The following is a 13,738-nucleotide window of genomic DNA, read 5'->3' on the forward strand; positions in this document are numbered from 1 at the left end:
TATATGCTTAATTAAAATATTTCAACTGTGGTGTCTTGGACAGAAATAAACTTCATTTGAAATATGAAAATAGAAATGAATGCAGTGAAGCATTTTGACAATCATTATTTTGTCTTTGTGAATGTAGATTAAATGTAGAGCACAAATCAGTGTCTATGTTCCATCATTTATATTAACACTGTATATTCAATTTAAAAACTGATTTAAAATATAAATTCAAGGAAATGTCCAGTGAATTAAAAGTTAATGTTTAACATAAGTATTTTAATAATTGAATAATAAAAATGATATTACAAACAAAGAATGTTAGGTGTTACTCAAATTGAGGTTTCATATTATGATAATTGTTAATATTATTATAACTTTGGGCTATTACATTTTTATTTTGTATTTCTTTGTATGCTTTTTAGAGTTCACCCTCGTACACAATCAATGTTCTTAACTGTAGATTCACTACCCATGACAGCTTGTGCGTCTCCATTTTTGTGGACAGATGTTTGTTACTACAATAACTTTTTTTTGTGACTTTGTTTAGCTTTTCTCCTTCATAAACCAAAATAAAAAAATGTGGGACAAAAGTGACTTGATTAAAGTTCCTCGTGAACAAAAACAAATTAAACAACATGTGGAATCCATTTAGAGTTTCCCTTTAATTTTCTGGAGCAATTTCAGGTCTAGAATCACGCTGCTCTATAAATACCACTATACAAAATTACACGCAACGTATTTCTTGTTAATGCTGCTTTTTGTTTTCTATGAAAGTGTGTGAGTCCTTTCAGATCTGTGGACACAGTTTGGCACGCGTGGTCCTCAGGTGGACATCAAAGATAACTCCTCTCACTATAAAGCACTTCAGTGCAGAATGTGGGCTCAGGATCAAAGAGTGCCAGCACAGTGAGACCACACACACACACACCTGTACGGAATGTGTGCAAACTTGAACCCCACACAGGAGGGTCAATGCTTGGTTCATGCTCACATTGAATGGGGGGTCTGAGGAACCCCCCCCCCCCCACTGTCAAAGTGAACAATGACCTTGGACAGTTCAAAAATAAACCGCCGAGTGTATCGGTGCGTTTAGAGCCCCGCAGCCACCCCGGTGTTGTCGGATGCCAAGAGAGAAAAAAGAGCCGTTTTGTTAGTCATCGGCTTCACACCAGGGCAGGGAATCAATCTACCTCCCTCTGTGTGCAGCAATAGGAAAGTTGAATTATGGCTCTCTCACTGTCTATGTGTGCGCTTATTCTACACACATACCGCACAAAGCATATGCAGTATAAAGCTGTTGACACTGTGGGTGTATTATATGTTTAAGCATAACACCAAAGGGTGGAAATAAATATGCTGTCATTAGGTAATTTTATATATTTATAGCTTTTTTCATTTGCATTGCATTCTATTTCAATTTGATATTGAAGTTGTTTAAAGTACATTTTCTTCTGTATGTTTGCCTCTGCATCAGTATGTCTTGACAAAAGCATTGCAGAATTTAGTTTAAATACATTTGTTGAATATAAATCCTAGACTGTCAATTTAAATACAATTTGTTTTAGGTCTTTGATTAGCATTATAAACGTTATGTTTCTTATGTTACATTAAAGGCAGTTAAACATTGTAAGTCCCAGTTATCGGTATAGCTTATCTGCAGTATATGTATGTTTGTAAGTTGCAACATTTTTGGTGAATATTCGTGTGGAAGAGGCTCACTGGCATGGTAGGGGAATTACTTTTGTCGTTATTTTTTTTTTTTTCTTACTTACATGTATTGTATGTCTTAATTTTTTGTTTGAACATATAACCAGTGCAAACTAGTCTATGCACTGTCAAAATGTAATACAAAGAGTTTGGTTCAGAAAAATCGTAAATCCCTTAGACGCTCTCCTGGCTGAATCATCAGTTTAATTCCATTATAATATTTCTATATCAAAGTAAATTATTATTTATGAATATTATTTAAAAATGTGCACAGCTAGGTGTATACAATACTTTACGATATCGAAGGAAATACCAAAATGTCTAATCACAAGGCATATAATCATATTTAAAATATAATTATCTATTCAGTAAAGTGCTTTTATTTTAGCCAATAACAAACTCTTACAGGAACAATATTAAGACACACTGTAAGCAGTTTTTATGCACTAGGCCGTGTTTAAAGCAACCCAATGAAAAATCAAACATTACTTTAACCGAGAGAAGAAGAAAAATGATGCAGAAACTATAAATGAAAGCAAGCTAATAGAAATAAACTAAACTAAAAAACAAGGAAATCAAGGCACACTGCTTTGTTGAAGGTCCCATGTCATGGCCATGTCTACTGATCATAATTCCATTGTTGAGGTCTACTAGAATAGATTTACATTGTTCAATGTTCCAAACTCACATTGGTTTCTCATACAGCATCTCTGTATAGTATGTGTATTCACTCTCTGTCCTACACGGCTTGTTGGAGCTCCTGCCCCCCCCCCCCACCCCTGTGAGCCCACTGTGCTCTGATTGGTCAGCTCGCCCACTCTGTTCTGATGAGTCCACCACCGTTACAGCAGAACATCAGTGATTATGTTTTACAATGGCGTTAGCAACCAGAAAATGACACCAGCAATGACAAACAGATGAGAATGCTGCTGTGTTAGAGTTTTACTCGCTAAAGGGTGTACTTTGAGGGTTTGTGACTCTGCAGACCGTTTACATGCATACAAAGCTACATATCACACAAGGGGACGGGTAATAACCAGAAAAGCATGTCATGGGACCTTTAAAGAACACCTAACTACATTGTTAAAAACTGTTATAACACACTAGATCTCCTAAAACAAGTCTATGTTACAATTCAATTATGCATTTAATCATTTATGCAGCAACTCACTTATTTATACCTGTTAAAACCCACGTATGCACATTGTTTAAATAGTATAGAAACAAAAACCTATATAAACATAATTTCAATATAGATTTGAAACAATGAGAAAAAAATAATTCTCTATTTGAGGTTTTTTTATGCAGTGTCCCATGAATTTTGGAAAGTATCCATTATTCCTCATGTGTATTTCTGTTTTACTGCTGTCAGATCTGAGTAGATTACCCCTTTGTTTTTTTTATTGCACCTTTAAAAGTCTAATTATTTAAAGCTACAGGGGCAACAATTGCTGTAGGTAACAATTTATCGGGTCTTAAGAGTTTAAACTGTTAAATAGAATGACAAATTCTACTTTTAGGGGCTTTACCATTAAAAAAAATTAGGAAAAAAAAGCGTTGCCCTCTCTTTCTTTTTGTATTATTATTATTATTATTTTTAAGATATTGAATGTTAGGCTTTTTTATTTTAAATAATCAAGATGTTTTAGTGCCCTTTCCAACCCTGTTTACTGTCTCATATGTAACATGACTGTACCTTCATGACCTGACACTTTAAAAAAAACATGATGTGCTTTCCCCAACTCTCCCCCCTTCATGTCCCCACACCTGGCTACAGCTTCTCTCTGCCCTGCACCACCACATCAAATAGAGACTCCCAGGCAAACGCCCATCCACTTCATCCCCGAGGGGGCTGATGACTCAGCCAAAGAGCACATCTGCCTTGTTGTTTTTACTACGATTCCCATCTAACCCTGCCCCCCCCCGCCGTCGCTCCTCTGTCGTCACCTTACAGTCAAGACACAAGGTGCCATGACACTTGGTTTTACCGTAAAAGGGTGCAGAGATACTCATATCCCTCTTCATACCAGAGCATTTACATGTATGGCTAAAGGCTACAGTGGGGTTATTGATGTGTTGGCAGAGGTCATGACCCGGGAGACGCAGTTGAATCACTGTGAAAAGGTGTGTGCATGTGTGTGGGCGCTCATAACATCTCAGACCTATGATCTTTTTCATTTCACAGAGAAACAAATGTTTCTACCTACCTAACTGAGGGCTGCAAAACCAACCCAGTCTCACGGCATTTCGTGTTATAGTCATGACATTTAATCTATTGATTCGTGTTCACCAACACGATTTCCCCCTTTTTTTTCGTGTCACACAGAACGATTTTAAAAGCAATGTATTTCTATTGGTAGTATGTTTCGTGCCTGCAGCACGTATTTTTGTCCGGTCGGGTCTTGGAAGACCGGAAGCTGTGTGGTTCATAAAAACATTTTCTTACTCAATATCAAGCCACAATTATTGCTTTTATTTTTAAATGTCTGACTTTTTTTGCCGTCCGTGAGGAAAATAAATGGGGCTCAGAATACTGAAATATGTATTTTTTAAATCTTTTTTTCCTTCTAATTTGTTATTCTTTTCTAAATAACACACTGTTATTTACTCAACAATAACACACAATTATCCTTGTTTTTATTTATTTGTTTAAATCTATAATCTCAGTTTTCTTTGCGGTCTGTCAGGAACGGAATTTCAAAATAACCTATCAACAAAATATATATATAATGGCTATTTTGGACATCCCTTTCAAGATTTTCTAAGGTTTATTGACATATTATATACACAGTATAGTGTAGTTATGCAATGAATGAAAAACTTGGGTTGCAAGTTCCTCAGCAGTGCATTACAAGACATCTATCAATATGTGTGTATACCTCACATTAATTATTAATATATTAATATTAATATTTATCTGTAGATACCCCCAAAGCTTTTTTCTTATTTAAAGTGGACCTATCATGCTATATTTGAATAATATATTGTAGGGCCATACCTATACAAAACATGTCTGTGAAGTTTGTTTTTCAAAATACCAAACAGATCATGGATTTTAGCCATGCCTCATTTCGCTCTATTTGCTCTTTTCCAGCCCTGTCTTCACAAGGGCTGATTCTGTGGCAAATGAGCTGCAGCTGACCACACCCCCTGCAAAGGAGAGGGGCGAGGCACGAGCGTCATGTTACCATGCTGTTACCATGCTGTTACCATGCCACGCAACCGCTCATTCCCCTGATAGGTGGAGAGTTGCCCATATAGGCGGAACTCCCCGTTTCTGACATCAGAACAATTTCAAATCTGTACCAGCTCCGTTGCAGCCCCATTTTTAGAGATTTGGGTATGGAGGAAAATAGAGAGGGTTGTGTTTTCTGACACTTGGTGAGTTCCCTGACACACCGGGGACACATATTCATGTATGAAAGACGTACAAAAGTGCATTTTGCATGATAGGTCCCCTTTAAAAGACCTTAACCTAAAGTATTCTTTAATGTTTAAATAAAGGTTAATTAGTTTGTCTGTTTTGCACATCCTCCTTTAATATCTTTGGACATCCAGCACTAAACTGTTTTATTGTAGAGATCACTTACAGTATCTTCTTGATTTTTTATATTCTATATTTCTATCATGGACTTTCCCCTCTGTACTCTTAATATTTTTTTCATCAAATATAACATATTCGACAAAAATATTCAATAACGTGCTTTAACCACTAGGTGGTTGCTGATATATTTATGATTCACGTCACGTATTCAGTTTCGGCGGCAGTTCTTCCAGTTTGTCCAGAAGTCTTCTAATCAGGGCTCTATAAATAAAGAACTACGGCAGATGCGTAATATTTAATGCAGCCGAACCGTGTATTACAATGCCGTTATGTGATGACTTTCAAAGAGAAAAGCACACACTCGGAATAAAGCATTATTTTCTTTTTTTTTAAAAATGTTTTCGGATTTCATATCGCACAAACAATATCCCATATCCCAACGTGCATTGCGGCTAAAACATCCAATCACCGAGCTTCAACCATAGCTGAGGATCTTGGGTAATCAGTTCAGTGGGTGTGTGTCGAAATGTCCTGGAAATGTCTGTTTCCGGTGACTTTATTTTGAAATTCAGTTCCTGACGGACGGCAAACAAGCTCGAGATTATATAATTAAACAAATAAAAACAAGGATAATTGTGTGTTATTGTTGAGTAAATAACAGTGTGTTATTTAGAAAAGAATAACAAATTAGAAGAAGGTATTTAAAAAATACATATTTCAGTATTCTGAGGCTCTGAGCCCCATTTATTTTCCTCACGGACGGCAAAAAAAGTCCGACATTATACAATTTAAAATAAAAACAATAATCGTGGCTTGATATTGAGTAAGAAAATGTTTTTATGAACAGCTTCCGGTCTTCCAAGACCCGATCGGACAAAAAGACTTGGTGCAGGCACGAAACATACTACCAATAGAAATGCATTGCTTTTAAAATCGTTCTGTGTGACACGAAAAGAAGGGGGAAATCGTGTTGGTGAACACGAATCAATAGATTAAATGTCGTGACTATAACACGAAATGCCGTGAGACTGGGTTGGCAAAACAAAGGCTTCCAATGTTAGTTTTTAACAAGTGTTGACACTTTCAAACAGCAGTTTGTGTTGATTTTAACAATCCTGACCTAACTGACCATTCACCAAGATTAAGGTTGTGTCCTTTTCCAGGCAAAATGTGTAAGAAATTGGTAATCTGCTCTATTGTGGGCTAAACTGCAAGAGTTAGTATTCCAGGCTAACTAGCTTACTATCTAGATTCAATGCCAAGGAGTGCATCATTAACTAACTACTGTATATTAGTTTGTTGGGTAAAGGCTACATTGAAGCCACATTCATGACCAGCACATCTACTTCTCAGTATTATCTCACTGTGTCGAAGCCGCTCCTGAACGTTATCAAAGTTTAAGCTAACATTAGCTGCCCTAGCTTGCTTTTTGGGAAGGATTACGTTCCCGTAACTCCAGCAAACAGTACCCAAGACAGCGTTTCATTTACCAAAACATCAGAAAAAACCTATCCTAAAAGAGTTTTTTCCTGAGCCAACTGAAACATTTTCATGCAACTCATTGAGCTCATTAGCTATAGCCTTGTTAAGTATACAGCTAGAGGAAATAGTTAGGGATTTCCAGAAAGCATCAACGCTAGCTAAAATACACAACGCCTGCTGTTGTTTACCTTGATGTGACATTCAAAATCTTTTCTCAAAAAGACAAATAATGATGATAAATCTACAACTGATATCACGTAATGCAAACAGAAAGCCGGTCAATTTAGTACCCACAGTGTAGGACTGGTTTTATTTATTTTGTTCAACTTTTGTGTTTGTGTGTGTGGTTTGTGTGGTGTGTGTGTGTGTGTGTGGTGTGTGTGTGTGTGTGTGTGTGTGTGTGTGTGTGTGTGTGTGTGTGTGTGTGTGTGTGTGTGTGTGTGTGTGTGTGTGTGTGTGTGGTGTGTGTGTGTGTGTGTGGTGTGTGTGTGTGTGTGTGTGTGTGTGTGTGTGTTGTGTGTGTGTGTGTGTGTGTGTGTGTGTGTGTGTGTGTGTGTGTGTGTGTGTGTGTGTGTGTGTGTGTGAATTATCACCTCAGACTCATTACAGCAAAACACATCAGAGGCTCTGTAGAAATCTGTATCCAAGTCAGGAATGGCCGGTGCTGGGTTGAATATTGTCTTTACTGTAACAAGAAACCAAACATTTCATTCTCCACACAGTAAATCATTGTAATCTACGGGTCACTTGGGATAACATGCAATCCTTAACAACTTAAGAAAATAAAACTTTTCTCAGTTATAGCTGTCAGCTTGCCGTTAAATATGGGATACAATTGTTACAATGTCCATCAGTGACACATTTTACAGTTGTGTGAAGTTTATTTTCCATTTGCTAAGCTTCAGTGTCAAGATCTGACATTACCTTAATTACACTTTCAATGGGAACAAAGACTAGTGGGCTACCACTGGGAATTGCTTTTGCAGGCATAGCTCAAGTGGGTAAGCTTCTATAAAAAGACGCCTTTTAAACGATTAAATTAGCATTCCTTGAAAGAGGAAATGCTGGTGGAAACAGCTTCACATCCTGCAGCTTTTTTGTGGTACGCAGTAACCCCTGCAGTTATAGGGTAGTGTGTGTCAATATGCGGCATATAACCCCAATATATGTGTGTCAGTGTGTGGGTGAGATGAGTTGTGACCCTTTCTCTGTGTGTTGAGGAGCGCAAGGGAGGGTGAGAGCGAGAGAGAGCAAGAGTGTTTGTCAGAAGTAATCCTCTGTACGTGTTGCACATCACTGTCTTATGCATATTCATGAGCACAGAGCATTAATGCATCTAATACCATGATTTCTGTGTATGTGTGAGGATAAGCCCAGCTTGACGAAACGATTAATTCTGATATCTCTGTGTACAAAATAAAGCCTCATGCAAGTGTGTGTGAGGGAAATGTATGTTCAGCGTTGGTGACATCAAAGTCTGTTGTGCTAAAGTGTGTGCCTAGTTGCTGTGTGTGTGTTTGCGTGGGCACATAAGAGAGCAGCTGCGTGGGTTTGTGCAGGGCTTTGGCCACCTGGCGCTTTGAGGTGGATGCCGGGCTGCTCGCTAAAAGTGGAAATATCGTCTATCTGTTTTCTAACACACACACACACACACACTCATATACTGTATGTGTACCCACATGTACTATGGACATGTCACAAGAAAAGTGACACCAGGTTGCTCTTCTTCCCTCTCTCTCTATGTTAACTGTATTCCCCCTCAATTTCCATCACTTCCGTTTCGAAGTGCGAGATCTCTGAAGTGCAATGTCTCTGTTTTTGCATAAAGGAGGGATCTTCTCGTCTGTTTGAAGGTTTTTATATCAGTTCCCTATCTCCTCTTTCGCCACAAATGCTTTCCAGGGATCTTTAAAGAATACGTCTGAATTTTTTCACTGTTAATATAAGTAATGCAAAATCAAAACACGTCAGTCTTATAATAGATTTTTAAGGAATGAGTCCTAAAACCCAGATATGAGTCAGCTATTTTATCCTTCCCGTTCCATGCTACAGTATTTATTTTTTTTTAGTAAATATTCCACTTGTAAATTAAACTAATTATTTTGTGGGATGGAAAAAAAAGCTATTAGAGAACCAACACAATGCTAACTTTAACCAAGCAACATAAAGTAGAACGCGCCGCAGATCCCTTTTCCTCAAGTTTATCTCAAATTCCTTTATAAATGTCGTTATTTTTGAGGACATCATTTGTATGTTCTCTTTGGTCCAGATGTCAAGCAAACACCGGACCTCTGCAAAAGTCCAAGCCAGTCCTCTTCCACTTATGTTGTTAACCTGTGTCCAAAAATGTCCATGCAGTTTTGATTGCCACAATTGCCCAATTACACAGATTTGATTAATGCCCCGGCCACACAAGGACGAAAACGGCTAAACGCATAGGATTAACGCAAACGCAATCGCAAAAAAAGCTTCCGTCCACACGCAATAGTCATGCGGATAGTGTCTGTCCACACGAGACAGCTCTGTTTAGCCCCAACCACTGGAGAAGCTGCAGTACATATGCAGTAGCCTGTACGTGGCGCTGTAACTTCCTCCACATAAGCAGCGAAGAAGCATGGTTGTCATGGTTGCCCTTCTGTTTATTCTCCGCGGTGGGGGCCGAGTGAACCGGGCAGAGTTTTTCGCCAGTCAACGTGTATTAAAGTTTAAATCTTCCGACAAAATGATAAAAGTGCCGGTCAAAGGTCTTCTTTGTTATTTATTGAGCTTTAAAACAAATGAATTACGAATCTATATAATATAATAATAAAATACACGGAGCCTCTCTTTTTCCTCCCTCTCTTTGGACAGCGCCAGTGTCTGTTTCATGCAGCAGCTGATCCAGTAATGAGTGACCCGGCCGACAGTAAAAATAAACATATTTATAACTAGTTTAGGTAGTTTGAGAGGTGTCTCCGTCCTGTTAGATTAGACTTCACTCACATTTATGTCCATATCGAGAGAAAGATAAATAATCTGAATTCAGTGTGCAGTTTACTTTGACTCGGGGGTGAGCAGCAGAGATGGGGAGAGGCGGGGCTATTGCCTCATCATTATCAGAAAATGATCGTATAGGGCGTACACACGGAGCCGTTGGACCCCCCAGAGCGTTGCGTATGCCGTTCTATCCACCTTGGGACCCGTTATCGTTTCCGCAGTCGTTTAGTGCCGTATTCGGTCGTCCTCATGTGGCCGAACGGTCTATATGACACTAAACAGTAACGCAAACGACCGTTTTCGTCCTCGTGTGGCCGGGGCATAAAACTGACATAAATGTTGGCTTTCGAAAGCGCTTTAAATCAGTTTTTTCTATGGTGGAAAATAAGTATTTGGTCAGTAACAAAAGTTAATCTCAATACTTTGTTATATACCCTTTGTTGGCAATGACAGAGGTCAAACGTTTTCTGTAAGTCTTCACAAGGTTTTCACACACTGTTGCTGGTATTTTGGCCCATTCCTCCATGCAGATCTCCTCTAGAGCAGTGGTGTTTTGGGGCTGTCGCTGGGCAACACGGACTTTCAACTCCCTCCAAAGATTTTCTATGGGGTTGAGATCTGGGGCCTCATTTATAACGCCGTGCGTAGGATTCACGTGGGAAGGTTGCTTACGTAGTAGAAATCCAAAAAATAGGTACAGAATTTTCCGATTCGTCAAACATTGCGTACCGGCGAGGAAAGTGCGTACAGCACTTCCTACGCCAGTTTCCCTTTATAAATCACAATCGACTCGAAATGCGGTGCAGCTTTTGCGGGCTTCACGTAACGCCCATATTTGCCTATAAATAGTCAAAGAAACGCCCATTCATTCATTTTGACTGACTGCATGAAGAAGATCGCAGAAAACGACGACAAAACAGCTAAAAAAGACATCTCACACCGTGTCAGATTTTGGTTATTTTGGGGAGGTCGAGATAAATCATATTGTTTGGTGGATGCCGTTTGAACCAGAGTAGCAGCATGGAGGTCAGATCGTCACCAAAATAAATAAATAAGTGGTCCGAAAAAGGTTCATGACAAAAAAAATACACATAGCCTTCCTCAGGCAGTGTGTACCGGAGACAGGAGACACCCCCTTGATGAGAGACTGTAAGAAATTATCGGGGAATCCCTCCGGTGTGGAGTCATGACGACTGGATCTGAATTATGTTTTCGTATTTGGTGGTTTGTGTCCCAGCTGTCGATCAGCTGTGCGCAGCGTCTCCACTGCAGCCTGTGCATCTCAACCCCCCCCTCCCCGCAGCAACTCTATATCCACCAGTTAAAGGAAATACAACTAATGTGTTGTGTTATATTAGCTATACAATTTACCACATATGGTGTTCTTAGTTTCCATACCTCCTGTGTTTTATGAGTGACTTATCAAGTCTTAGCAAACGGCATAAAACATGATTAAACATGGTAGTATATAAAACCATGCTCGTACAACCTATAGAAATGCAAAACCGCATCATTTATGAGAAAACATTTCATAACATTAACACAACATATTTGAGGTGGTTTTAAATAACATATCCGTATTTATTTATTTCTCTAAGTTATGTTTTGTGTGCACTGAGGAGTCTCAAACAGGCGTTTGTTTAATCATTTTAAGATTGGCTTTAATCAATGTTTGAAAATGAATTATTCATATATGATAAATGAGAGGTAACATTTTATTTATGGTGTTATTTCCACATATTTCTCTCCATTCTTCCTTCTGCCAACGGTGTCGCAGTTTCTCGTCTCTCCCGTTTTTGTGCTTAGTGCGTACGCATGAGTTAGAGTTTGCGTGGAGGACCGCATGTTTTCCCGTCAAGTTAGTATTTTATAAATCGCAAACATTGCGTAGAAACTGGCGTACGCCATTTTTTTAGCGTATATCCCTTTATAAATGAGGCCCCAGGAGACTGGCTAGGCCACTCCAGGACCTTGAAATGCTTCTTACGAAGCCACTCCTTCGTTGCCCGGGCGGTGTGTTTGGGATCATTGTCATGCTGAAAGACCCAGCCACGTTTCATCTTCAATGCCCTTGCTGATGGAAGGAGGTTGTCACTCAAAATGTCACGATACATGGCCCCATTCATTCTTTCCTTTACACGGATCAGTCGTCCTGGTCCCTTTGCAGAAAAACAGCCCCAAAGCATGATGTTTCCACCCCCATGTTTCACAGTAGGTATGGTGTTCTTTGGATGCAACTCAGCATTCTTTCTCCTCCAAACACGTCTAGTTGAGTTTGTATCAAAAAGTTCTATTTTGGTTTCATCTGACCATGTGACATTCTCCCAATCCTCTTCTGGATCATCTAAATGCTCTCTAGCAAACTTCAGACGGGCCTGGACATGTACTGGCTTAAGCAGGGGGACATGTCTGGCACTGCAGGATTTGAGTCCCTGGCGGCGTAGTGTGTTACTGATGGTAGCCTTTGTTACTTTGGTCCCATCTCTCTGCAGGTCATTGACTAGGTCCCCCCGTGTGGTTCTGGGATTTTTGCTCACCGTTCTTGTGATCATTTTGACCCCACGGGGTGAGATCTTGCGTGGAGCCCCAGATCGAGGGAGATTATCAGTGGTCTTGTATGTCTTCCATTTTCTAATAATTGCTCCCACAGTTGATTTCTTCACACCAAGCTGCTTACCTATTGCAGATTCAGTCTTCCCAGCCTGGTGCAGGTCTACAATTTTGTTTCTGGTGTCCTTTGACAGCTCTTTGGTCTTGGCCATAGTGGAGTTTGGAGTGTGACTGTTTGAGGTTGTGGACAGTTGTCTTTTATACTGATAAACAAGTGCCATTAATACAGTTAACGAGTGGAGGACAGAGGAGGCTCTTAAAGAAGAAGTTACAGGTCTGTGAGAGCCAGAAATCTTGTTTGTTTGTAGGTGACCAAATACTTATTTTACCGAGGAATTTACCAATTAATTCATTAAAAATCCGACAATGTGATTTCCTGGATTCTTTCCCCCCATTCTGTCTCTCATAGTTGAAGTGTACCTAGGATGAAAATTACAGGCCTCTCATCTTTTTAAGTGGGAGAACTTGCACAATTGGTGGCTGACTAAATACTTTATGTATACTATATATGCTATGTAAGAAGGCTATATTGCTCAATCACTTAAAAGGCTTTTCATGTACTATTGTCAATAGTTAGCATCTGTAGCCATGGAAAGAACTGGAAGAACAATGTTGTCTTCCATAACATGTCCTTTTTTTGCGAACTGTGGCGTAAAAGCAGCGTTTGCATCACTTCAGTGCTGGTGCATAGGCCCAATACTCATTAAGTAAACATGCAATAAGACTGCTGAGGATGGAAGCCTATCAATATGCACACAGGAGCAGCTTGTGTTAAATCCCTAATATAACCATGCATAAAGGAATCTGCCTCTCTGATGCCATGAGCTGCTACTGTGGACGTCATTTTTACCTGTGCGTTGGTCTCAGGTTGCATGTTTTGCTTTCCAGGTGTTGGTAAAACACACTCCAGCACACACACACAGACATGCTCACAGCTGCTGAGACAGATGTGGTAATACTTGCTTGTGTGCATACTGAGTCACGTCTGGCAGGAGAATGTGTGTGTCATGACTGGGCTTTTTTTTTTGCATGGAAGTTCAAAGTCTGCTTGCAGATGTGTTGGAAAAGCAACCAGGTCAGCTCGAGGAAGCACACAAATACAGCAGTGTGTTGCTTTGGTGGATTTTGGGAGGATAGGTGGATGGAAAACAAGATCAGAGGGGAAAACAGGGTAAGATCCCCTGCACGCTCCTACTTGGAAGCACACACACACACAAAGTAAATGAGTCATCAGTGAGTGTGTGAAAGGGCTTTAAGAGGCTCTAATTGCATCTGGTGAGAAATATAAAAGCGGCTTATTGCTCAGACAAGCAAGAGGAAGGGGGGGTTGAAGATGGAAGAGAAAAAAAAGAGTGAAACTACACAACTCCTAGCATTTCCTCAGGTCTTAGAAATTAATGTAATTCCATTAACATCTCAATATTAGATGGA

The 13,738-nt window shown here is 39.6% G+C and overlaps 1 protein-coding gene across 1 annotated transcript in view; it reads right to left on the reverse strand.

Moving 5' to 3' along the window:
- Nucleotides 1-13,738, reverse strand: part of rbks (ribokinase) — a 43,532-nt gene that overhangs the window by 10,926 nt on the left and 18,868 nt on the right. The window contains exon 7 of the mRNA XM_034206016.1: nt 7,315-7,406. Within this exon, the coding sequence (XP_034061907.1) occupies nt 7,315-7,406 (92 nt within the window). The remainder of the gene's footprint in view (nt 1-7,314; nt 7,407-13,738) is intronic.

The sequence above is a fragment of the Gymnodraco acuticeps genome, unplaced genomic scaffold (assembly GCF_902827175.1).
Source record: "Gymnodraco acuticeps unplaced genomic scaffold, fGymAcu1.1, whole genome shotgun sequence".
NCBI lineage: Eukaryota > Metazoa > Chordata > Actinopteri > Perciformes > Bathydraconidae > Gymnodraco > Gymnodraco acuticeps.